This window comes from Pseudophryne corroboree, chromosome 6 (genome assembly GCF_028390025.1).
Source record: "Pseudophryne corroboree isolate aPseCor3 chromosome 6, aPseCor3.hap2, whole genome shotgun sequence".
NCBI lineage: Eukaryota > Metazoa > Chordata > Amphibia > Anura > Myobatrachidae > Pseudophryne > Pseudophryne corroboree.
Window position 1 is genome coordinate 533360830 of NC_086449.1, and position 27469 is coordinate 533388298.

At 47.0% G+C, this 27469-nt stretch overlaps 1 protein-coding gene across 5 annotated transcripts in view; it reads left to right on the forward strand.

Annotated features, from left to right (window-relative positions):
- Positions 1–27469, forward strand: part of CEP83 (centrosomal protein 83) — a 256578-nt gene that overhangs the window by 55738 nt on the left and 173371 nt on the right. For all 5 annotated transcript variants that reach the window (XR_010179502.1, XM_063927615.1, XM_063927612.1 and 2 more), the window contains exons 5-6: positions 18646–18777; positions 26887–27138. Coding sequence is in view for 4 of the 5 variants with exons in the window: in XM_063927615.1 (XP_063783685.1) it covers positions 18646–18777; positions 26887–27138 (384 nt within the window). In the remaining variant the exon portion in view is untranslated. The remainder of the gene's footprint in view (positions 1–18645; positions 18778–26886; positions 27139–27469) is intronic.

The following is a 27469-nucleotide window of genomic DNA, read 5'->3' on the forward strand; positions in this document are numbered from 1 at the left end:
AAGTACTTGATTAACATGAGTAAACAGTTGAGGAATCAAAATGATAATCTGAAGTTGGTGATTCCTGATTTACCAGATAGTAATTGTCATGACATTGAACCTGGGGATTATGTAATGATACGAAATTTTCTACGCTCAGGTTGTCTTATTGATAGATGGGAAGGACCATACCAGGTCTTATTGACTAGCACCACAGCATTGAAGGTTGCTGAGAGAGAGACTTGGGTCCATTCATCCCACTGCAAAAAGGTTGCTGATCCAGAGAAGTCCCGCGATAAGGAACAGACGGTAGAGGTTGTATCACTGGAGTGTCTGTTCCAGGAGGATTGAGGCGGCACCTGAGCCCTGAAGACCGAAAGCAGTTGTCGACTCCCTTCTCCCTTTTATTGTTTTTCTCCACTTCCCAGCCCCTCTCCCTTAAAATTTCTTTTTCCCCCTCCTCATTCTTCTCTATTTCCTCCTCAAAGATGGACTTGCCCCAAGAGACTGTGATCCGGATTTTGATGTTAACCATGATGTTGACCAGAGCAGTCTGTTCCGGCGAGAGTACCATAGAGGTCGAAAGAGGTTCTGGAATGGGTTCCGATTATGATGATGGAGGCGTAGTTTTCCAAGATCAACCAAACCAACAAGCAAAGGCGAGTATCAGAAAACGATCCGATAGAAGAAATTGTGATGGATTGTTAGCTGAAGAAAATTGTATCTGTAGGCTCTGTGATAATCTGGTTGAAGATGGATGCATAAAGAAATGCCAATCTAGTTTTAATATCCATATAGACCGGCATCCATTGAGTGACTATCACTCCTTAGTGGGTAACGTGTTAAACCAAACAGATTGTTGGGTATGCTCTCAAGTACCTCAGGGTCACAGCAAATCAGGGCTAGTACCATTTCCTTTAACGTTAGGGGAGGTACTTGAGCTAAGTGGTGGGAGACCGGTGGACCGGAGGTTTAATATCTCCAGCCCTCCTAGTTTGAAGCTCCACCAATACCATGTGGATAGGTCCCTCTTATGTTTTAACATCTCCAATCCCAGAAAACCGGGAAATTGGGAAGTGTCATGGAGCAACCTTACCATGACCTTTTCACACAGAGCAGATAGAATGCCTACAGATACAGAGCTCGTACGCCACATAGCCAGTAGAGGAAAATCTTTCCGGTATCGATATACCTTAGGAAATAGGATTACTAGAGTTGGAGAGGTATCACCAGGATACTGTGCACATATCGTACAAACCGATACGTGCATTAAGCAGTTGGAAGAATTAGGGTCAGGAGATTTCACCTGGAAGGTTTGTAACATGGTCATGTCCTTCTCCGTCCCTTATGTTCTCCCCGATGATGCATATTTCATATGCGGGAGAAAGGCGTACAAATGGCTTGCCCCAAACTCTGAAGGATTGTGTTATATTGGAAAAGTATTGCCTGAAGTGATGACTGTTACACATGACAAAATGAAAGACATACACCGTGGTGCCCAAGCTCCTTATACTCACACTCATTACGAGCACCGAGTTAAAAGACAACTGTCAGAAAGGTTAGAGCATCCGGCCTCTGATCTTATCCATGAATCCACCGGGATTCAGGTTCTGGTAGCGTTAGATTTCACTCGTACCGCTCGAGGAGTGATGAATTATAGATACATTTCCGCACTCGCCAATTTGTTAGATAATATCACTGAAATGTATGATGACACGTTTAGATACACTGGAAGAGAACTTCAAGCTTACAAAACAGAACTAGTTCAGCATAGGATGGTTCTTAATTATCTTACAGCAGTAACAGGCGGATATTGTGTTACATTGGCAACACAGTACGGCATAAAGTGTTGCACGTATATCACAAATAGCACCGAGGATCCGGTAGAGGTCATAGACCAAAAGATGGACGATATTCTCCAATTGAAGTGGGAATTTCGTCGAAAACACAATCTCACCCTTGCTGCTGTAGGTAATGAGCTGACTGGTTGGGTGTCATGGTTGAACCCGCGAAATTGGTTCTCCGGTTTAGGAGACTGGGCTCAAGGAGTCATAATGGATGTTGGAAAGTTTCTACTATGTATCTTGGGTGTCGTTATATCGATTGGATTGATATTTAGATGCGGGCAGGCTTTAATGAGGTGCAAACAAAGTACAAAAGTGATGAGCTTGAGGAGTGAGGAAACTGTAATTAACCTGGATTTGATTTATGACCCAATGATAGAAACCAGAATGTGATGAAAATGCGATTATACGGTCCGTTTCTTTCACCTGCTTTTCTGCCTTTTTCCAAGATACAAAGACCCCCTTGGACGAGGAAGCTGACGAGACGAGATGTATACAGACAACAGACAAGCACCAAAGAAGAAGATTTGACAACTTTAAATATGGACACTTGATGAACTTTGCCATGGATCCCCAGTTTCCCTAGTATTTTTAAACTCACGCTAGCCCACCATTTTTGTAAATCTGATGGCACTGACAAAGCTTGTTGCTCATGCCTAAGGAGCAAAACAGCGCAAAGAAGACGACTCTCAACAGATACCGAACACAACTTCAACAACAGATGTACATTTCCCTGACATAGAATATCATTGCATTTTTCGTAAGTGTTCTTTATCTTCATCTCTACAACCCTCAGGTAACGACACACATAGACGATAGGGAATACAGGCACAGATATCAGCAACCACATACCTCCCCCATTCATGTATCATCAACTAAAATGTGCATCCCCATTTTGTTACAACCACAGCCGAAATGAGCTCGGTAGAGTTTGACAGCCCATCCACAGACCTGTACCACAGGATAAGAAGGAATTCAAATGTATACTTCGCAATACCTCGAAGCTTGATTTACAACACGTACGGCACGATGATACATGACCCCCCAAACATGGATTCATACACACATGCTTCTGCTATCTCACTAGGTCATACCCTCTTCACACCTTCTCCTCTCTCCTCCCCTACCCAACCATGGAAATCAATTAACCCCTGACTTACATTTTTCTCCTTAAATGTTTTGTGGCAGTTATTATTGACTGCCAAAGGGTGGACTGTCAAAGTCAGAAAAATGTCTCAATGCACGTTGCCATATTTGCACCGCACACTGGTCCGCGCTGCGCGTGCATGCGCTCTCCCGTGGATTCGCATACCCGCAATAACGTGCACTCGCAGGCGCGGTATGCGTATTTACGGTAGAGTTTATGTAGTCGTAGCGTGCGACTCATTCGTTACAAATGTTCACAATTAATGTAGTTTATAGATCATGGTCCCTTTGATAGATTCTGAAAGTTTGGTTAAAATACAATGTCCCAGAGCTGAGGAATCCCTCTTTATATCGTACAAAGGGTCTAACAGGAATCATACAGCAGTGTTTGGTACCCATCGGAAGAGTATTTAATTAGCAATATTCCGGTGTTGGTTTGGAGCGTATTAATCGCTCGTGCGAATAGTTATGGACATAAGAAGTTTATGTCCATTTCTATTATTTACACATACTCGGGTATGCGGCGGGAAACCCAGTTTCCCACCCACCTGAGCTGTTGGAAATCGTCACAGCCCACCTGTATGAATCACCCTATGACCTTTTGTTATGATGCAGGGCCGAATTCCTTCGGCCAATGGACAATGGGATTGTAGGACCAGGAGATTGCATTGTGTGTGGGGCATAAATAGGCAGGCCGACCACATCCAGCTCTCACTCTCTCATCAACGGTTATCTGCTGATAGCCGGGAGCTGGATATCGAGGCGCAGGCGATCATACCCTTTGTGCGTAAGTTTCTCTCCGTTATCATTGTCTTTCTGTGAGCCAATTTCTCTCATCTCATCTCTCTCTCTCTCTCTCTCTCTCTGTTCTGTTCTCTCATATCTCCCCTAGACTAGGCTAGTATTGTATTGTATTAGATAGTATTGTATTGTATTACATTTAGGTCAGCGTAGTATTGTCTTTTTGTATTTATTGTTTAGTTCTGTGGTTAGGAAGTCTCTGTTATATTGTAGTGTATCATATGTACTGTTATCCCCTTTTACAAGTATATTAGACATAATACAGTTAATAGGCCTTGGAACCTAAACCAGTATCTGTGTATTTTCTATAGTGATAAGTGTTCACTTGAGCGTCGGTGACGCTCAAGCAGCTTTGTAGATAGTCAGGTTACACAAGGTTGCACTTACACCCTGTACTCACATTAAGGTATTCAGTGTATTTCATTGGTATAAGGTTTTAACATAAAGGTATAGTGTTGTGAGCGTCTGCATCGCTGGTGACCTCCTCGTGGTCTCGAGCGTAAGCTACGCCATAGCGAATCATTACCCTAGACATAACCAATAACGTGTCCTGTGATCCCTGGGCCGTGAGCGAACGTGACGCTTGAGCGTCTCGCCTACGGCTGAGCGATCGTTACGCAACTAGCGTACCATTACGGTACTTCTTAAGTAAACAGCGTACAGTGTTCTTAGCTTCATAAAGGGTTGTTTATACGACAAAGGAATTTAGCATTGTCAAAGCCGGAACACCATTGCCCTCTCACTCTTCCTCTCATTTCAATACCAGGGCTTTTGAACGTTAGTAGTTTCCTCTTTGGTTGCACTGACTTGATGTCATCAGCCAAGAGCAGAAATGAATGAGACAAACCATATATACCCTGGCACTATCTTTGAATTTCATTGGCTGGCGTGAGTAAGGGTCTCTCACCCCGTATTCACTACGAAAGCACATACAGGGCAGCAGAACCTCAAAATACGCCTCAAGGCCTTGTCTATCTCTAATATATCTTTCAACCAATATCCCGAGATTCAATTTTAGAACTGGACGGATATCTAGAAGAGACAGCACAAACCTGTACAATTTTAGTTCATGTATGTCTATGTGTTTATGTTTAGACTCTCTCTTTAGTTTGCCATTTTAATATTTGGGAGTCTAAGTACCCCTGTTTTATATAATTAAACATTAAAAGTTAAGTTTTATTACATTGTGTCTAACCAAATATGGATACAAACTAATTATACACAGAGTGCCTCTACATAGGAGAGTCTACTACCACCTCTTTGGTAACTTCTTTTCTCTGACGTCCTAGTGGATGCTGGGGACTCCGTCAGGACCATGGGGATTAGCGGCTCCGCAGGAGACAGGGCACAAAAATAAAGCTTTAGGATCAGGTGGTGTGCACTGGCTCCTCCCCCTATGACCCTCCTCCAAGCCTCAGTTAGGTTTTTGTGCCCGTCCGAGCAGGGTGCAATCTAGGTGGCTCTCCTAAAGAGCTGCTTAGAAAAAGTTTTTAGGTTTTTTATTTTACAGTGAGTCCTGGCAACAGGCTCACTGCAACAAGGGACTTAGGGGAGAAGAAGTGAACTCACCTGCGTGCAGGATGGATTGGCTTCTTAGGCTACTGGACACCATTAGCTCCAGAGGGATCGAACACAGGCCCAGCCATGGAGTCCGGTCCCGGAGCCGCGCCGCCGACCCCCTTGCAGATGCTGAAAAGTGAAGAGGTCCAGAAACCGGCGGCAGAAGACTTTTCAGTCTTCATGAGGTAGCGCACAGCACTGCAGCTGTGCGCCATTGTTGTCACACACTTCACACCAGCGGTCACGGAGGGTGCAGGGCGCTGCGGGGGGCGCCCTGGGCAGCAATGAGAATACCTTGTTCTGGCTAAAAAATACATCACATATAGCCCCTGGGGCTATATGGATGTATTTAACCCCTGCCAGGTCTCACAAACACCGGAGAAGAGCCCGCCAAAATAGGGGGCGGGGCCTATCTCCTCAGCACACAGCGCCATTTTCCTGCTCAGCTCCGCTGCGAGGAAGGCTCCCAGGACTCTCCCCTGCACTGCACTACAGAAACAGGGTAAAACAGAGAGGGGGGGGCACTTTTTTGGCGTTTTTTGATATATTAAGCTGCTATAAGGGAGACAACACTTCTATAGGGTTGTTCCTATATATTTATAGCGCTTGGGTGTGTGCTGGCAAACTCTCCCTCTGTCTCCCCAAAGGGCTAGTGGGGTCCTGTCTTCGATAAGAGCATTCCCTGTGTGTCTGCTGTGTGTCGGTACGTGTGTGTCGACATGTATGAGGACGATGTTGGTGTGGAGGCGGAGCAATTGCCGGTAATGGTGATGTCACCCCCTAGGGAGTCGACACCGGAATGGATGGCTTTGTTTATGGAATTACGCGATAATGTCAGCACATTACAAAAATCAGTTGACGACATGAGACAGCCGGCAAACCAGTTAGTACCTGTACAGGCGTCTCAGACACCGTCAGGGGCTGTAAAACGCCCTTTACCTCAGTCGGTCGACACAGACCCAGACACGGACACCGAATCTAGTGTCGACGGTGAAGAAACAAACGTATTTTCCAGTAGGGCCACACGTTATATGATCACGGCAATGAAGGAGGCTTTGCATATCTCTGATACTGCATGTACCACAAAAAGGGGTATTATGTGGGGTCTGAAAAAACTACCTGTAGTTTTTCCTGAATCAGACGAATTGAATGAAGTGTGTGATGAAGCGTGGGTTAACCCCGATAGAAAACTGCTAATTTCAAAGAAGTTATTGGCATTATATCCTTTCCCGCCAGAGGTTAGGGCGCGCTGGGAAACACCCCCTAGGGTGGATAAGGCGCTCACACGCTTATCAAAACAAGTGGCGTTACCGTCTCCTGAAACGGCCGCCCTCAAGGATCCAGCGGATAGGAGGCTGGAAACTACCCTAAAAAGTATATACACTCATACTGGTGTTATACTGCGACCAGCCATCGCCTCTGCATGGATGTGCAGTGCTGGGGTGGTTTGGTCGGATTCCCTGACTGAAAATATTGATACCCTAGATAGGGACAGTATTTTATTGACTTTAGAGCAATTAAAGGATGCTTTTCTTTATATGCGAGATGCTCAGAGGGATATTTGCACTCTGGCATCGAGAGTAAGTGCGATGTCCATATCTGCCAGAAGAAGTTTATGGACGCGACAATGGTCAGGTGATGCGGATTCCAAACGGCATATGGAAGTATTGCCGTATAAGGGGGAGGAATTATTTGGGGTCGGCTATCGGATTTGGTGGCCACGGCAACAGCCGGGAAATCCACCTTTTTACCTCAGGTCCCCTCCCAACAGAAAAAGACACCGTCTTTTCAGCCGCAGTCCTTTCGTTCCTATAGGAACAAGCGGGCGAAAGGACAGTCATATTTGCCCCGAGGCAAAGGAAAGGGTAAGAGAGTGCACCAAGCAGCTTCTTCCCAGGAGCAGAAGCCCCCCCGGCTTCTGCAAAGCCCTCAGCATGACGTTGGGGCTTTACAAGCGGACTCAGGGGCGGTGGGGGGTCGACTCAAGAATTTCAGCGCACAGTGGGCTCACTCACAGGTGGACCCCTGGATCCTGCAGATAGTATCTCAGGGTTACAGGTTGGAATTCGAGAAGTCTCCCCCTCGCCGGTTCCTAAAGTCTGCTCTGCCAACGTCTCCCTCAGACAGGGCGACGGTATTGGAAGCCATTCACAAGCTGTATTCTCAGCAGGTGATAGTCAAGGTACCCCTCCTACAACAGGGAAAGGGGTATTATTCCACACTATTTGTGGTACCGAAGCCGGACGGCTCGGTAAGACCTATTCTAAATCTGAAATCTTTGAACCTGTACATACAAAAATTCAAGTTCAAGATGAAGTCACTCAGAGCAGTGATAGCGAATCTGGAAGAAGGGGACTTTATGGTGTCCCTGGACATCAAGGATGCTTACCTGCATGTCCCAATTTGCCCTTCACATCAAGGGTACCTCAGGTTCGTGGTGCAAAACTGTCATTATCACAAGTAGTGCTGCAACAGCACGGGTGGATTCTGAATTTTCCAAAATCTCAATTGACCCCGACGACACGTCTGCTGTTCCTGGGAATGATTCTGGACACGGTTCAGAAAAAGGTGTTTCTTCCGGAGGAGAAAGCCAGGGAGTTATCCGAACTTGTCAGGAACCTCCTAAAACCAGGGAAAGTGTCTGTGCATCAATGCACAAGAGTCCTGGGAAAGATGGTGGCTTCTTACGAAGCGATTCCATTCGGCAGATTCCACGCACGAACTTTTCAGTGGGATCTGCTGGACAAATGGTCCGGATCGCATCTGCAGATGCATCAGCGGATAACCTTATCGCCACGGACAAGGGTGTCTCTTCTGTGGTGGTTGCAGAGTGCTCATCTGTTAGAGGGCCGCAGATTCGGCATACAGGACTGGGTCCTGGTGACCACGGATGCCAGTCTGAGAGGCTGGGGAGCGGTCACACAGGGAAGAAACTTCCAGGGAGTATGGTCAAGCCTGGAGATGTCTCTTCACATAAATATACTGGAGCTAAGAGGGATTTACAATGCTCTAAGCCTGGCAAAACCCCTGCTTCAGGGTCAGCCGGTGTTGATCCAGTCGGACAACATCACGGCAGTCGCCCACGTAAACAGACAGGGCGGCACAAGAAGCAGGAGAGCAATGGCAGAAGCTGCAAGGATTCTTCGCTGGGCGGAAGATCATGTGATAGCACTGTCACCAGTGTTCATTCCGGGAGTGGACAACTGGGAAGCAGACTTCCTCAGCAGACACGATCTACACCCGGGAGAGTGGGGACTTCATCCAGAAGTCTTCCACATGATTGTGAACCGTTGGGAAAAACCAAAGGTGGATATGATGGCGTCTCGCCTCAACAAAAAACTGGACAGGTATTGCGCCAGGTCAAGAAACCCTCAGGCAATAGCTGTGGACGCTCTGGTAACACCGTGGGTGTTCCAGTCAGTGTATGTGTTTCCTCCTCTGCCTCTCATACCAAAAGTACTGAGAATTATACGGCAAAGGGGAGTAAGAACGATACTCGTGGCTCCGGATTGGCCAAGAAGAACTTGGTACCCGGAACTTCAGGAGATGCTCACGGAAGATCCGTGGCCTCTACCTCTAAGACGGGACCTGCTTCAGCAGGGACCGTGTCTATTCCAAGACTTACCGCGGCTGCGTTTGACGGCATGGCGGTTGAACGCCGAATTCTAAGGGAAAAAGGCATTCCGGAAGAGGTCATTCCTACACTGGTAAAAGCCAGGAAGGAGGTGACTGCACAACATTATCACCGCATTTGGAGAAAATATGTTGCGTGGTGTGAGGCCAGGAAGGCCCCCACGGAGGAATTTCAATTGGGTCGATTCCTACATTTCCTGCAAACAGGATTGTCTATGGGCCTCAAATTGGGGTCCATTAAGGTTCAAATTTCGGCCCTGTCGATTTTCTTCCAGAAAGAATTGGCTTCAGTTCCTGAAGTCCAGACTTTTGTAAAAGGAGTACTACATATACAGCCCCCGGTTGTGCCCCCAGTGGCTCCGTGGGACCTTAATGTAGTTTTGGATTTTCTCAAATCCCATTGGTTTGAGCCACTCAAATCGGTGGATTTGAAATATCTTACATGGAAAGTAACCATGCTACTGGCCCTGGCTTCAGCCAGGAGAGTGTCAGAATTGGCGGCTTTATCGTATAAAAGCCCATATCTGATTTTCCATTCGGACAGGGCAGAACTGCGGACGCGTCCTCAGTTTCTGCCTAAGGTGGTGTCAGCGTTTCACCTGAACCACCCTATTGTGGTGCCTGCGGCTACTAGCGATTTGGAGGATTCCAAGCTGCTGGACGTTGTCAGGGCATTGAAAATATATATTTCAAGGACGGCTGGAGTCAGAAAATCTGACTCGCTGTTTATACTGTATGCACCCAACAAGTTGGGTGCTCCTGCTTCTAAGCAGACGATTGCTCGTTGGATTTGTAGCACAATTCAACTTGCACATTCTGTGGCAGGCCTGCCACAGCCTAAATCTGTCAAGGCCCATTCCACAAGGAAGGTGGGCTCATCCTGGGCGGCTGCCCGAGGGGTCTCGGCATTACAACTCTGCCGAGCAGCTACGTGGTCGGGGGAGAACACGTTTGTAAAATTCTACAAATTTGATACCCTGGCTAAAGAGGACCTGGAGTTCTCTCATTCGGTGCTGCAGAGTCATCCGCACTCTCCCGCCCGTTTGGGAGCTTTGGTATAATCCCCATGGTCCTTACGGAGTCCCCAGCATCCACTTAGGACGTTAGAGAAAATAAGAATTTACTTACCGATAATTCTATTTCTCGTAGTCCGTAGTGGATGCTGGGCGCCCATCCCAAGTGCGGATTGTCTGCAATACTGGTACATAGTTATTGTTACCAAAAAAAAAAAAAAAAAAATCGGGTTATTGCTGTAGTGAGCCGTCTGTTCAGAGGCTCCTACGTTTGTCATACTGTTAACTGGGTTCAGATCACAAGTTGTACGGTGTGATTGGTGTGGCTGGTATGAGTCTTACCCGGGATTCAAAATCCTTCCTTATTGTGTACGCTCGTCCGGGCACAGTATCCTAACTGAGGCTTGGAGGAGGGTCATAGGGGGAGGAGCCAGTGCACACCATCTGATCCTAAAGCTTTATTTTTGTGCCCTGTCTCCTGCGGAGCCGCTAATCCCCATGGTCCTGACGGAGTCCCCAGCATCCACTACGGACTACGAGAAATAGATTTATCGGTAAGTAAAATCTTATTTTTTTTCTTCTACCATTTGTCAGAAGTCCTACCGAGGATCTTCTGTCCTCTCACTAACGGAGGAATCCCAGTCAGACGCCTCCTCAGATGAGGATGCTTCTTTGCAGACCGCGGGGGATGATACCCTTCAGTCTCAGGACGACCGTATGATGCAGACCAGGGTGGATGTTCTCATCAAGGCTGTCTTAAGATACGGATGCACCTGCAGATACTGAGACGCCTTTCTTCAAACGTAAGAAGGATCATGCAGTGTTTCCTCCCTCTACTCACCTGAGCTCTGCTTTCAAGGAACCCTGGGCACACATGAATAAGACATTTCTGGTGTCTCGCCACATTCTTAACTTCTATCCAGTACCGGAAGAGGAACAAAAGAAGTGGGAGACACCTCCTCCCGTGGATGCTCATGTGGCCAGATTGGTCAAGTCAACCACCCTGCCTATTTCTGATGTCACGTATTTATGGGATCCAGCTGATATAAACTTGGACCAATTCCTCAAGACAATCTTTACTAATGCAAGCGCAGCTACCTGTCCTGCATTTTCCTCGGCCTGGGTGTCTTTAGCCATCGGTAGTTGGGCAGATGCTTTAACGGATGGCCTCCAATCTGGGACATGATGCTCGGATTTACTCTCCATGGTGGACCATATCAGAGAAGCTAGCACTTACCTGGGCGAGGCAGCTATAGATTCGGGTACATTTGCTTCCAAAAGCTCTGCGGTCTCTGTGGTGGCTAGGCTTGCCTTGTGGCTTCGCTCCTGGAGAGCAGATAATGACTCTAAGAAATTTTTAGAGTCTCTCCCCTTTACGGGTGACATCCTCTTTGGACCTTCATCTTTGCGTGGGGGTCCTAGGCAAGGTGGTCTCTTGTTTCGACATGGTGGAGTATGCCCAATTTCACTCCAGACCTCTGCAACTGGAATTGCTTAATCGCTGGAACAGGTCACATCTCCATCTCAGGTCCAGCCGGATTTCACTGTCCAGGGAAACTCGCCTGTCACTCCTGTGGTGGCTTCAGTCGTCCCATCTCACAATGGGCCGCCCATTCTTGATCGAGGACTGGGTCATTCTGACCACGGACGCCAGCCTACGGGGCTGGGGAGCAGTCATGGGCAGTCACTCCTTCCAGGGTTCTTTGGTCAGCTCAAGAGGCGACTCTATCCATCAATGTCCTGGAGCTCTGAGCAATATACAGAGCTCTTTGCCAAGCGGGCCCTCTTCTTCTCGGCAAGTCTGTCCGAATCCAGACAGACAACGTGACAGCGGTCGCTTATATCAACCATCAAGGCGGCACCAGAAGTCAGGCCGCCACGCAAGATGTCGGTCACATCCTCCGTGAGGCAGAACGCTCCCTCCCGGCTCTGTCGACAAGTTACATCCACGGAATACAGAACTGAAAGACGGACGTTGTGAGTCGACAAGACGTCCATTCCGGAGAATGGTCACTTCACCCAGACCTTCTCGCTGGGGTCGGCCGCACATAGAGCTGATGGCCTCCCATGACAGTCACAAACTTCCTCAGTACGGATCTTGAACTCTGGATCCAGGCACGTTTCTGGTGGACGCTCTGGTAGCTACTTGGCCCTTCCCAAAGGTTTATGTGTTTGCGTTGATTGCTCTCCTACCACTTGTACTCGGACGTCTAAAGCAGGAGTGGGTCACGGCCATCCTCATCACCCCGGATTAGTTCCGGTTCATTTTTCGTTATTCTGCTGAGGCAGCTTTTTTTTTTTTTTTCTCCTACGTCCTAGAGGATGCTGGGGACTCCAAAAGGACCATGGGGTATAGACGGGATCCGTAGGAGACATAAGCACTTTAAGACTTTAATGGGTGTGAATTGGCTCCTCCCTCTATGCCCCTCCTCCAGACCTCAGTTAGATTCTGTGCCCAGAGGAGACTGGTCACACACTAGGGGAGCTCTACAGAGTTTCTCTAAAAAAGACTTTTGTCAGGTTTATTATTTTCAGGGAGCACTGCTGGCAACAGGCTCCCTGCTTCGTGGGACTGAGGGGAGAGAAGCAGACCTACTTCTGTGAGTTCAAAGGCTCTGCTTCTTAGGCTACTGACACCATTAGCTCCAGAGGGTCTGATCACTTGGTATAGCCTAGCTGTTCGTTCCCGGAGCCGCGCCGCCGTCCCCCCCTCAGAGCCTGAAGTAAGAAGCTGGGTGAGTAGCAGAAGCAAGAAGACTTCAGAGGCGGCAGAAGACTTCAGTTCTTCCTTGAGGTACCGTGCAGCGGTCGCGCTGCGCGCCATTGCTCCCACACACACAAGGCACTACATGGGCGCAGGGGGGGGCGCCCTGGGCAGCAATAAAACCTCTAACTGAGACTGGCAAGTTGGTATACAGTGCATAGGCACTGTATACAGACCCCCGCCAGTATAAAGAAAAGCGGGACACAAGCGCACCATTGAGGGGGCAGGGCTTCGTCCTCCAGCTCTAACCAGCGCCATTTTATCTCCACAGCTTGCTGCAGAGACGCTGCTCCTGGCCCTTCACTGCTGTCACAAGTAACAGGGTGCAAAAAACAAGGGGGGGGGGGCACAGCAATTTGGTGTTGGTTACTATTATATAAAAGCGCTTATAGGTCTGGGGCATTATTTAATTCTTTCAGACTGGTGAGGCACTGGGTGTGAGCTGGCAAACTCCCTCTCTGTCTCTCTGAAGGGCCTTACTGTGGGTCTGTCCACTATAGCCCAGTGTGTTTGTGGTTATCGGTACGCGTGTGTCGACATGTCTGAGGCTTAATGCTCTTCCCAGGAGGAGGCTGTGGTGGGGGCTGAACAGAATGAGGGAGCGACTCCGTCGGCACCGCCGACTGCTGATTGGGTAGAGATGTGGAATGTTTTAAATACAAGTGTGGCTTTGTTGCACAAGAGGTTGGACAAATCTGAGGCTCAGAACCAAGCATGGAGACAATCCATGGGAGATGTTTTGTCACAATCTCAGACCCCCTCAGGGTCCCAGAAACGTTCATTTACCCAGATAGCAGACACAGATACCGACACGGATTCCGACTCCATTGTCGACTATAATGATGCCAAGTTACATCCTAAAGTGGCTAAGAGTATTCAGTACATGATTGTGGCAATAAAAGAAGTGTTAGATATCACAGAAGGGGTGGTCTTCAGTATGCTGGCTGTCGGGATCCCGGCGCACAGTATACCGGCGCCGGAATCCCGACAGCCGGCATACCGACACTTATTCTCCCTCATGGGGGTCCACGACCCCCATGGAGGGAGAATAAAATAGCGTGGCGCGCGCCACCGTGCCCGCAAGGGGCTCATTTGCGCTCGCCACACTGACGGTAAGCCTGCGGTCGGGCTCCCGGCGCCGGTATGCTGGTCGCCGGGAGCCTGACCGCCGGCATACCATACCACACCCCACAGAAGACCCCGCTGTTCCTGACACAAGGGTCTGTATGTTTAAGGGAAAGAAACCTGAGGTAATGTTTCCTCCCTCTTATATGAACTGAACGAAATTGCTTGGGAATCTCCTGACAAGAGACTACTGATTCCTAGGAGGATTTCTATGGCGTATCCATTTCCCTCGGGGGATAGGTTACGGTGGGAATCCTCCCCTATGGTGGACAAAGCCCTGACGCGTTTGTCCAAGAAGGTGGCGCTACCGTCCCCGGACACGGCAGCACTTAAAGAGCCTGCCGATCGTAAGCAGGAAACTACCTTGAAATCTATTTATGTCACTACGGGTACGCTGCTCATGCCGGCCGTGACATCGGCATGGGTGAGTAGCGCTATTGAAAAGTGGGCAGATCACTTGTCATCTGAAATAGACACCCTGGATAGGGAAATCATGCTTTTGACGCTGGGTCACATCAGGGACGCTGCTGTCTATCTAAAGGACGCTGCAAGAGATATTGGCCTCTTGGCTTCAAGGGCCAATGCCATGGCAATCTCTGCTAGGAGGGCGTTGTGGACGCATCAATGGAATGGTGATGCTGATTCTAAAAAGGCTATGGAGGCTCTGCCGTTCAAAGGTGAAGTTTTGTTTGGTGAAGGCCTCGCGGACCTGGTTTCTACAGCTACCGCGGGTAAGTCGTCCTTTTTGCCTTTTGTCCCTCCACCGCAAAAGAAAAACCCCTCAATACCAGATGCAGTCCTTTCGGCCTATAAATTCAGGAAAGGACGAGGGTCCTCTTTCCTTGCTGCTAGAGGTAAGGGAAAAGGAAAAAGATCGCCGGCTGTGGCAAGCTCCCAGGAGCAGAAGTCCTCCCCGGCTTCTGCCAAATCCACCGCATAACGCTGGGGCTCCGCTGCGGGAGTCCGCTCCGGTGGGGGCGCGTCTTCAGCTCCTCATTCAGGTCTGGGTTCACTCGGGCCTGGATCCTTGGGTGCTGGAAATTGTGACCCAAGGATACAAACTGGAGTTTCAAGACGTGCCTCCGCACCGATTTTTCAAATCTGCCTTGCCAGCTTCTCTTCCAGAAAGAGAGGTAGTGTGTGCGGCAATACAAAAGCTGTGTCGGCAGCAAATCATTGTCGCGGTACCCCCGTTACAGCGGGGGGAAGGGTTTTATTCAACCCTGTCCGTGGTCCCGAAACCGGATGGCTCGGTCAGACAGATTCTGAACTTAAAATCCCTCAATCTGTATTTAAAAAGATTCAAATTCAAGATGGAATCTCTCCGAGCAGTGATCTCCAGTCTGGAGGGGGGGGGGGATTTTATGGTGTCAGTCGACATAAAGGATGCTTACCTACATGTCCCCATATATCCTCCACATCAGGCGTACCTGAGTTTCGCTGTTCAGGATTGTCACTACCAATTTCAGATGTTGCCGTTTGGTCTTTCCACGGCCCCGAGGATTTTCACCAAGGTAATGGCGGAAATGATGGTACTCCTGCGCAAGCAAGGGGTCACAATTATCCCGTACTTGGACAATCTCCTGATAAAGGCAAGATCACAGGAGCAGTTGCTAAAAAACGTCGCGCTCTCCCTGACAGTTCTGCAACAACATGGCTGGCTCCTGAATTTGCCAAAGTCGCAGTTGATTCCGACAACACGGCTGTCGTTTTTGGTCATGATTCTGGACACGGAACTACAGAGAATATTTTCTCCCGTTGGAAAAAGCTCTGGAACGCCAGAACATGGTCAAGAAGCTTCTGAAACCGGCAAGAGTGTCGATTCATCAATGCACTCGAGTGCTGGGGAAAATAGTGGCGGCCTACGAGGCCATTCCGTTTGGCAGGTTCCTTGCAAGAACTTTTCAGTGGGACCTGTTGAACAAGTACTCTGGGTCCCATCTACCCATGCACCGGAAGATAAGCCTGTCCCCCAGGGCCAGTATTTCTTTCCTGTGGTGGCTCCAACTTTCTCGCCTTCTAGAGGGTCGCAGGTTTGGGATCCAAGATTGGATCTTGGTGACCACGGATGCGAGTCTCCGAGGTTGGGGAGCAGTCACACAGGGGGTGAATTTCCAGGGAAAATGGTCAAGCCAAGTAGCTTGTCTACACAAAAACATTCTGGAATTAAGGGCCATGTACAACGGCTTTCTACAAGCGGAACATCTGCTGCGAAGCCTACCCGTCCTGATTCAGTCGGACAACATAACAGCGGTGGCGCACATAAACCGCCAAGGCGGAACAAGGAGCAGAGCGGCGATGGTGGAGGCCACAAAGATTCTTCGCTGGGTGGAAAAACATGCAAGCGCTCTGTCAGCGGTCTTCATTCCATGCGTGGATAACTGGGAAGCAGACTTCCTCAGCAGACACGATCTCCATCCAGGAGAGTGGGGTTTTCATCAAGAGGTCTTTGCAGAAGTGACAGGTCGTTGGGGAATTCCTCAAATAGACATGATGGCGTCTCGCCTCAACAAGAAGCTTCAGACGTATTGTTCCAGGTCGAGGGACCCTCAGGCAGTAGCTGTGGACGTTCTAGTGACACCGTGGGTGTTTCAGTCAGTCTATGTGTTCCCTCCACTTCCTCTCATCCCAAAGGTGATAAGGATCATAAGAAGAACAAGGGTTCAGGCGATACTCGTTGTTCCAAATTGGCCACGGAGGGCCTGGTATCCGGATATTCAGGAATTACTCCTAGGAGATCCCTGGCCTCTTCCTCTAAGAGAGGATCTATTACAGCAGGGGCCGTGCATGTTTCAAGACTTACCGCGGTTGCGTTTGACGGCATGGCGGTTGAACGCCAAATCCTAGCTCGAAAGGTTATTCCCGGAGAGGTCATCCCTACTCTACTGAAAGCTAGAAAGGAGGTAATGGCGAAGCATTACCACCGTATTTGGAGAAAATATGTGTCTTCGTGCGAATCCAAGAAGGTGCCTACGGAAGAATTTCAGCTGGGTCGTTTTCTCCATTTTTTGCAAGCTGGTGTGGAGGCGGGCCTTAAGTTAGGCTCCATTAAAGTGCAGATCTCGGCCTTATCTATTTTCTTTCAAAAGGAATTGGCCTCGCTTCAAGAATGGGCAGACTTTCGTGAAGGGTGTGCTGCACTTCCAGCCTCCATTTGTGCCCCCAGTGGCACCATGGGACCTTAACGTGGTGTTACAGTTCCTTACGTCGCATTGGTTTGAACCTTTACTAAAGGTTGAGTTGAAATTTCTCACATGGAAAGTGGTCATGCTATTGGCCTTCGCGTCCGCAAGGCGGGTGTCAGAGTTGGCGGCTTTGTCTCACAAAAGCCCCTACTTGGTTTTCCATGTAGATAGAGTGGAGTTGAGGACTCGTCAACAATTTCTCCCAAAGGTGGTTTCTTCGTTTCACATGAACCAACCTATTGTGGTACCTGTGGCTACTGAAGCCTTGGCTGAGTCAAAGTCTCTCGATGTGGTCAGGGTTTGAAAATTTATGTAGCCAGAATGGCTCGTATTAGGAAAACAGAGGCGCTGTTTGTCCTGTATGCTTCCAACAAGGTTGGGGCCCCTGCTTCTAAGCAGACCATTGCACGCTGGATCTGTAATACGATTCAGCATGCTCATTCTATGGCTGGATTGCCATTACCGAAATCGGTGAAGGCCCATTGCACTAGGAGGGTGGGCTCGTCTTGGGCGGCTGGCCGGGGTGTCTCGGCGTTACAACTTTGTCGAGCAGCTACTTGGTCGGGTTCAAATACTTTTGCAGAATTCTACAAGTTTGATACCCTAGCTGATGAGGACCTCATGTTTGCTCAATCGGTGCTGCAGAGTCATCCGCACTCTCCCGCCCGGTCTGGAGCTTTGGTATAAACCCCATGGTCCTTTTGGCGTCCCCAGCATCCTCTAGGACGTAGGAGAAAATAGGATTTTAATACCTACCGGTAAATCCCTTTTCTCTTAGTCCGTAGAGGATGCTGGGCCCCCGTCCCAGTGCGGACTTTTTTCTGCAGTACTTGTTAATGGTTATTGCTTTTGTTACACAAAGGTTGTGTTTTGGTTAAGGTTAGCCTGTTGCTGATCTCTTTGGTACACGCTGTTGCCTAGTATTAGTTAAATGCCATGTACGGTGTGTTGTGGTGTGAGCTGGTGTGTATCTCACCCTTAGTTAACAAAATCCTTTTCCTCGAAATGTCCGTCTCCTCTGGGCACAGTTCCTATAACTGAGGTCTGGAGGAGGGGCATAGAGAGAGGAGCCAGTTCACGCCCATTAAAGTCTTAAAGTGCCCATGTCTACTGCGGATCCCGTCTATACCCCATGGTCCTTTTGGAGTCCCCAGCATCCTCTACGGACTAAGAGAAAAGGATTTACCGGCAGGTAATAAAATCCTATTTTTTTTTTTATATCATCAACAGAATATAATTTACAGTTGGCTGACTGGCTAGTAATTGTACATAGTGGCCCAAATTTGGTTTACTTGGCAAACAATATTGAAATGTGTGACAATCTTGCAATTGTTCAAGTTTTTTATTTGCAGTGTTTTTTTTTTTTTTTTTTTTGAATAATTTTTTTTTTTTTTTTTTTACAATCTGTAAAAAGTCTGTATATCTGTATAATGTAAAGTCCTAAGTTGTTTGAAATATAGTTCAGAACTTCACTTTTTGGCTTATTCTACTTAGAAAAATAAGTTGGGGGTGACATTCAGCAATTACACTTGCAAGTTGTTAGTCATGTAAATTGTTTCTACTCCTTTGTAAAAAGCATGCTTTAATATTTACAGGAAGTAGAAAAATACAGAGGAGAATACAACAAGTTGCGATATGAAAACAGTGTTCTCAGATCTCAGTTTGAACATCTAAAGGAAGAACAAATTCATATTTTAGAAGAACAGAAGATCAAGCATGAAGCTGAGGTATCATATTTTGACACATTGTCTTTGTGTTTAGATTCATTTTTCTCATTCTGTATAATTTAATAATTGCAAACATTATACAGAGAAAGTAAAATGAATAGTGGGCCCAAGAGTACAACACAGAGCAGTAGAAATAAGCCCAGTCTATTCTTTTGATAAATACGCCAGATATATAATGAATAAGAAAGTCTGTGGTAAGCAAGCAGGATCCATGAACTTGTTTTTTTTTTTTGTTTTTTTACATTGACGCATTTTACACACCATAGTCTGGATTCTAATATGTTACGTGTCATTCTGTCTTCATCCTATATGATATATTTCAGCACTCTGCTCTCATCATGGATTCTGGTCACTCACCATCCTCTGCTGTTAACTCTGCTCTGAAGATTAACTGTCCAATCTGGCTGGTTAGAATGAAAATCTGGAAATGGATGAGAGCAAATTACAATTTCCATTTGCTTCTAAATGCCGTAAAACTGACAAAAAGGTCACTCAGACAAATTGGTTAAATCAAATAGATTTAACCAATTTGTCTGACTATTTTTGTCTGTTTTCCAGTGTTTGGGAGCAAATGATAATTGTGATTTGCTCTCATCCATTGCCAGATTTTCATTCTAACCAGCCAGATTGGACAGATAAATCTTCAGTGTATGGCCAGCTTATGCGGACAACTTCCAAAGTGCTTTCGAAACTGACATGGATTTTTGATTGTCTATTGTTTAGAGCAGGTCTTACTGTAATGTAATGGCAGGAACTTGGCTAACTAGCTACCTTTATGTCTATCAAAAATGAGTAAAGCAATATTTACTAGGTATACTAATCAAGTGGACAAAACTCCTACAATTTGATTAAGCAGTCACTTGTGACTAGTACCCAAGTCCTAAAAAAAATGGTATGAAGTGACAGTGTAACCAGTGAATGAAACAACCACTGGCCCTTCTATACCAAACCTACTGAATAGCTAATGACAAATCTGGATGGTCCACTCCTCCTCTCTTCTCTAGGAAGATGCTTCTACAAACTTGAAATGCACCTTAGTTTGCAAGGATCTGAAAAACTCTTATGTACACTGTGTAGGATAGGATACATGATGCCGCAGTCCAACATTCTGATGCTTTAAGACAACCTTTTTACATTTTTATCTTTGAAAAAAAAAAAAATTCTGCAGCGGGGTACACTGGGGTTCCACAGGGATAACTTCGGGGTGTGGAGTTGGATCTTGATCCGAGGTACCAACAGGCTAAAAGCTTTGACTGTTCCCAAGATGCACAGCGCCACCTTTACTGTGCATTGTTATATCTATATACCTATATAGCTTTACTTAGTGGTACAGTTTGTACTTAGTATTGCTAGTCCAGTGCAGTTTTATTGTTTGTAATAATTTCTGTATTGCATATGTGACTGTGTGCCAATAGCTGCTGTGTGATCTCTATTTCTTTATCATCCACTAGGGGTCACTGGAGTACTCTTGGGATATGGACGGGCGTAGCCGAACAAGGGCACTGAATATTTAAATTTAGGACCCTCCCCCCCCTCCATATCCCCGAGTACCTCAGTGTACGACCTCAGTGTTTTTTCGGTGCTCACAGCACGAACAAGGCTTGTGGTATATCCACACTTGGATTTTTATTTTTAAATTTTTATTTTTACTTTTCTTATAGCCTTGGCTTCGGCAAGGGTTTTGTTTTCATATTTGGGTGCCTTGTATTCCAAGCCACCGTATTTGAGTTTTCTCATGACAAAGCAGATCTTCGGACGAATCACGCTTTCGTATTCTTCACATCAATATACCAATAGGGGTTCCTGTGTGGACAGCACATTCTAGAATTCTGAATGTGGTACACGCATTACGCGTTTATATATGTCCCGAACGTCAACAGTACGTGATATGAATACGTTGTTTGTTCTCTATGATACTGCCAACTGGGGTTAGCCAGTTTCTTAGCAGACATTATCCAGTTGGGTAATAATAATGACTACAAGTCAGGTTTACTTTAAGGCTAAGTTACAATCGCCTACGTCAGTAATAGCTCATCCCACAGGTTCTGTGGGAATGTCAGACCCAGTGGGTCGTGGAGTGTCTAAAACGCGGCTATATAGCCTTCATGTGCACCATGTTTGTGCACGTTTACACGTTATAAATGGTGGCGCCATCAGCATCTAGCTTTGGGCTGCCTACTGTTACAAGTATCAAACAGCTCTCCCGCCCACGAGGGAAGCTTTGGTACGTCCCAAGAGTACTCCAGTGACCCCTAGTGGATGATAAAGAAAATAGGATTTTGGTACTTACCAGGTAAATCCTTTTCTTTGAATCCATAGGGGGCACTGGACGCCCACCCAGAGCAGTTTTACCGGGGTTGTTTTAAGCTCAAGGGAGCTTAGGGTAACAAGTTTTACTTCATTGATATTAAGCTCAGAGGAGCTTATGGTAACACATTTTCACCGATTGGTTCAAATTATAAAGTTCTATCGGTTATGGTGTCAACTGTTTAGTTGACAGTAAGGTTATGGGTCAACATTGTGTTGTCCGTTATGTTATAGGTATTCTCCATTGTCAACCTCTCTATATCGTTCCTGTTCGCTCAGTAAAAAACACTGAGGTCGTACACTGAGGTACTCGGGGATATGGAGGGGGGGGAGGGTCCTAAATTTAAATATTCAGTGCCCTTGTTCGGCTACGCCCGTCCATATCCCAAGAGTACTCCAGTGCCCCCTATGGATTCAAAGAAAAGGATTTACCTGGTAAGTACCAAAATCCTATTTTCGTGTATCCCACACATATTGCTATCCCTATATTCTGTACCCTGAGGGGGGCTAAGTGCATCAGAGTTATCATATAATATAGTGTTTTACAGGATATACTACTTTGTTATTTCTCTCTGTGTTTTACAGTCACCACATACTGTACCTCTTAAATCCTCTGTCTGTGCTCTGCTTTGCAGTCACACTATACAGGGTTTTTTTTTGTCAGGTAATTTGCCTGCTGATATTGTACTATTACACCCTAAGGTTACGCTTACATATAATGTCTGCTAAACTGGGTGATAGATCCGTGGCTGATCCTGCACCATGCAGTGCTGATGCCACGGATTACTCGGAGGAAAACATAGCAGCTGAGGGTTCAGGTACTGGGGGTTCTATACCCCATGGTCAGTTTGCAGCAACGGGGCAAATCAAGACCCATCTTGTGCTGCTTTCCCTAATTTACTGACTACGCTAGTAAGTAGACTTGCGCCCCCTATGGGACCTCCTGTGCCATTACAGCCACATATTGTTCCAGCAGTTAATCCGCCATGGGCAAATACACTGTCCTCTCAGTTACAGCAATTTAAATCAGTCTCTGTCTAAGCAAAATCCTGACTCTCGCCCGCCTAAGACCAAGGGGTCATCTAAACGGGCCATTACTTCCTCACAATCCACAAATGTTTCGGAGACCTCATACGATGAAGATGGCGCTTACACTGACCCTTCAGACACTGATGCAGATGCTTCTGATGGGGAATCTCTGACACAAGATGATGTTCCTGATCTCTTGGAGGCTATCAGGCTGATTCTTCAAATCGATGATGACGAAGAGCTTCCAGCTACCTCTAAGAAACCAGATCAATTTTAAACGTCAGAAGGTTACTAAATTTAGTTTTACCTCATTCTGACCACTTAGTTTACATTCGTCAGGAATCCTGGGAAAATTCAGGAAATACATTTTCCCTGTCTAAAAAGATGCTAGCTCGTTATCCTCTCGCTGCAGAGTTAAGTAAAAATTGAGAAATACCTCCGCCGGTGGATTCACAAGTCGCGCGTCTGGTGGTGTCCTCTGCTCTGCCTGTCACTACCGTCACCTCGCTGAAGGAACCGACGGATAAGCGTGTGGAGGGTTGCTTGAAGTCCATTTACACTTTTGCTGGAGCTGTGCACAGGCCCACTATTGCGGCTTCTTGGGCGGCAAAAGCTATTGAAGCCTGGGTTCAGGAATTTGAAGCGGAACTACCATCGGATTTTCCAGATAATGCTAGACAATGTCTTTCATATATTATTACAGCCTCTCATTATATTCAGGAGGCGGCATCTGATGCAGGTGTCCTGGCGGCCAAGCGTCTACTCTGGTTGCGGTCCTGGTCTGTAGATCTGGACTCTAAAAACACCTTAGAGGTGATCCCTTTAAAGGGAAACATTTTTTTTGGGTAAGATCTCAACAAGATTGTTGCTGACTTGGCATAAGCTAAGACTGCATGTCTGCCTGGTACTTCTCCTTCGGCTCCGAAGGCTAAGAGTACTTCCTGTCGTTCCTTTCGACCTCCAGGTAAAGCAAAGGGTTAGGCGTACCTGAAACAGGCGTGCACTTCCAAGACCTCTAAGCCAATCCTAAATGTGACTGGGCTGCCCGTCAACCTGCTTCCAAAATAGACAAGCCTGCTGCATGACGTGGCGGGCCTCCCCCTGGGGGATCCCAGGGTGGGAGGCCGACTTCTGTGGTTTGCTCAGGCGTGGTTACAGACCACTTTGGATGCCTGTATAAGGGAAGTCGTAACTCACGGATAAGCCATCTCTTTCAAGAAACGTTCCCCTCGCCAGTTTTGCTCAACAAACATTCCTTCGGATCAGGTAAAAGCAAAAACTCTCCATTTGGTGGTACAATCTCTGCTGGATACAGGAGTGATAGTGCCAGTGCCTCTGGCTCAGAGAGGCAGGGGGTACTAATCCATGTTGTTCCTAGTCCCAAAACCGAATGGGTCCTCTCGGCCCATTCTCAACCTCAAGTCTTTGAACAAATTTGTGAAAGTTTCCAAATTCCGTATGGAAACGCTTCACTCTATTTTTCTGGCTTTGGAGCCCAAGGACTATATGGTATCCCTGGACATACAGGATAATTATCTGCATATACCTATTGCAGTGTCGCATCAGCAATACCTGCTGTTTTGCTATTGACAACCTACATTTTCAATTCCAGGCCTTACCTTTCGGTCTGACCACGGCTCCAAGAATTTTCACCAAGGTCATGACTGCTCTACTCCGCCGTCAGGGTATCAGGATCCTGCCGTCTTTGGACGACTTGTTGATCCTGGCGAACTCTGCAGAGGTTCTCCTCTGTCATCTGGAACTGACGGTCCAATTCCTGCAAGCCCATGGGTGGCTCATTAACTGGAAGAAATCTTCCCTGGTCCCTGCTCAGAGCATGGACAAACAGCGGTTGGTTTTTGTCTCCGGAGAAGGTCCTGAAACTTCAGGACAAGATGAGATGCTTCCTCTCTCGCCCACATGTGTCGGTACACTCGGCGATGCAAGTACTAGGCCTCATGATGTTGGCTTTCGACATGGTAGAGTACTCTCAATTTTCATTCCCGCCCTCTGCAGCGGCTGATACTCTCCAAGTGGGACGGCCTGCCTCACCAGATCAGGACTCGCGTGATCTCCTTGACTCTGGATGTCCGCTTGTGACTGAGCTGGTGGCTACAGGACCAGCATCTGAGTAGGGGTCATCCCTTCTGGATCTCCAACTGAGTCCTTCCGATGACGGATGCCAGTCTGCGGGACTGGGGCGTGGTGTTGGAGCAACACTCTTCATGGTCGGTGGACCAGTGATGAATCTCTCCTCCCGATAAACATTCTGGAATTGCGGGCAGTGTTCAATGCTTTGACACTAGCCCTGCCTCTAGTATAGAACAGGCCTGTTCAAGTACAATCTGACAACGCCACCATGGTGGCGTAAATAAATCATCAAGGCGGCACTCGAAGCCGCATGGCAATGATGGAAGTGTCAAAAATCCTTTGTTGGGCGGAACGCCATCTACCAGCCATATCGGCAGTGTTCATTCAGGGAGTCCTTAACTGGGAAGCGGACTTCCTCAGTCATCAGGACGTACACGCCGGAGAGTGGAGCCTTCATCCGGAAGTCTTTCAACTCCTAGTGGACAAGTGGGGCCCACATGATGTAGACCTGATGGCGTCTCGACACAATCACAAGGTTCCGGTCTTCGGAGCAAGGACAAGGGATCCTCAAGCAGCATTCATGGACGCACTGGCAATTCAATGGAACTTTCGGCTTCCGTACGTGTTCCCTCCGGTGTCACTTCTGCCCAGGGTGATAAGGAAGTTCAAGCAAGAAGGAGGAATACTACTTCTAATCGGTCCAGCGTGGCCCAGAAGGCATTGGTTCTCAGACCTGCAGGGTCTCTCGATAGAGCGTCCTCTTCTACTTCCACAGCGCCCAGACCTCCTTGTTCAGGGCCCTTGTATCTACCAGGATTTGGCCCGACTGGCTTTGACGGTGTGGCTCTTGAAGCTTCCGTACTGAGGACCAAAGAATTTTCTGAGGCAGTCGTTGAAACTATGTTGAAGGCCCGTAAACCGGCGTCTTCACGGATTTATTATAGGGTTTGGAATTCTTACTTCACCTGGTGTGCGACTAACCATTCTGAAGCATACAAGTTCCGTACTGCCAAGCTTTTGGCTTTCCAGCAACAGGGCATGGACTTAGGCCTTCGTCTGGCCTCCCTCAAGGTTCATATTTCTGCCTTGCATATATGGTTTCAGAGAAAAATTGCGACTCTGCGTGATGTTCATACATTCACTCAGGGTGTTTTACGGATTCAACCTCCCTACGTCCCACCTGTGGCTCCTTTTGGGATTTGTCGGTTGTTCTGGACGCCTTACAAGAGTCTCTGTTTGAACCTCTTGAGTCTGTAGACCTTAAGTGGCTTGCTCTTAAGGTCTTGTTCTTGCTGGCTATTGCCTCTGCTAGACGGGTTTTAGCCTTGGGTGCCTTGTCGTGTAGGTCTCCCTTTCTGATTTTTCACCGTGACCGGGCGGTTCTTAGAACTCATCCTGGTTATTTGCCTAAGGTGGTGTCGTCCTTCCACCTTAATCAGAAAATTGTGGATCCGGCCTTTACCTCTCCAGGTTTATCCTCCAAAGAGCGGTCTTTGGATGTGGTACGGGCTCTCCGTGTTTATGTGAAGAGAACAGCTTTTCTTAGAAGATCTGATTCCCTATTTGTCCTTTTTGGTTTTCACAAACGTGGCTGGCCTGCTAATAAGCAGACCTTGGCCAGATGGATTATAATGGTGATTGCACATGTTTATGTACAGGCTGGCCTTCCTGCTACCATCAAAGCCCATTCTACTCGGTCTATTGGACCTTCTTGGGTGGCCCGCCGTGGTGCGACCCTTGAACAATTGTGCAAGGCGGCTACGTGGTCCTCAGTGAACACGCTCATAAGGTTCTATGCCTCCGATGCTTCCTTTGGCCGCCAGGTTCTTGTGCCGCTACAGTGCGTCCCCTCCCATGAAGAACTGCTTTAGGACATCCCCAATGTTATTCCCTGTGGAATACAGTGTACCCAGCTGCAGAAAAGAAGATTCATTGTAAGAACTTACCTTTGTTAAATCTTTCTGCGAGGTACACTGGTTTCCACAGGGCGCCCACCCTGACGCACTTAGCTTCTTTGGGTTTGTATGGCATTAGCCGCTGGTACCTTCTCCTGTCATGAGAATGTGGTATATGTGGCTACTAATGATTGTCGTCTCTTACCTGCTACTGCATTGGACTGGATAATAAAACTGAGCTCCTGTGTACAGAAGCGGGGTTATAGAGGAGGAACAGTCAAAGCTTTTACCCTGTTGGTGCCTCGGATCAAGATCCTACTCTACACCCCGATGATGTTTGCTGTGGAACCCAGTGTACCTCGCAGTGTACCTAACATAAATCTTTTTTTTTTTTTTTTTTTCAAACGTTCTCGTGATCTGCTACTCAATTATGCCTAATTGTGATTAAATTTATACTGCACTTTATTCTGTGTGATGTTTTTTTTTTTAGTGTGCATGGTGTGAATTAAAATGCACCAAAACATACTTCTCATTAAAGTTTAAGACATGTCCCAATCTCGCAAGTTAACAGCTGTAAGACAATTGCAGCGTTACTTTTTACAGTATCGTTACGAGACCATATAAGAAGTTTTTCTGCTGGAGGGAGATGCATGATAAATAGACCAGTTTTAACCTGTATCACTAGCCTAGCCACATATTTTAATATCCATACAATATATAGGGTGTGGTGTTATGTTGTTTTCATTGTTTACATTTATTTTTTCTACTACATTTTTTCACTTTGCAGATTTTGCAGCTGGAAAAAGATAAAGAAGAACTTAATAATCAGATAACAAGTGTTGATCCCACTAGAGATGGTAAACGTGTGGAGGCTCTTCTTGGGGAGAAAGTCCAATTATGTCAAAAACTAAAGGATTTAAAAGCTGAAGTGACAGAGCTGCGAGCAGAGAGAGACCAGTATGGCGCACAAGCAGAAAATGTCCAGAGGATACAGGTGCGACAGATGGCTGAGACCCAGGCAGCCATTCGATCTCTTGAGGTAATGATGTTATCTTGTATGTAATATTTAAGATGTAGAACTCCAAATACAGTGCTGGCTATTATCTCAATATCCATGCTCACGCACTGGAGACCATCCATACAGTGTGCATAATAAAAACATTTAAAATATTTTACAAAATACTCACAAGGCAAACCTTTTGGAACGTGAAATAGGGTAAATGTATAAGGATGAAATACAGAACAAAAACACAAACCACTATTTTGAAAACAAGCATCTGTTTATGAAACTGATTAGACAGGAGTTCGGTGTCCACTCATAGACTAAATTAGACAGAATATGTAAGTCGCCATCTTCTAGGTAACATAAT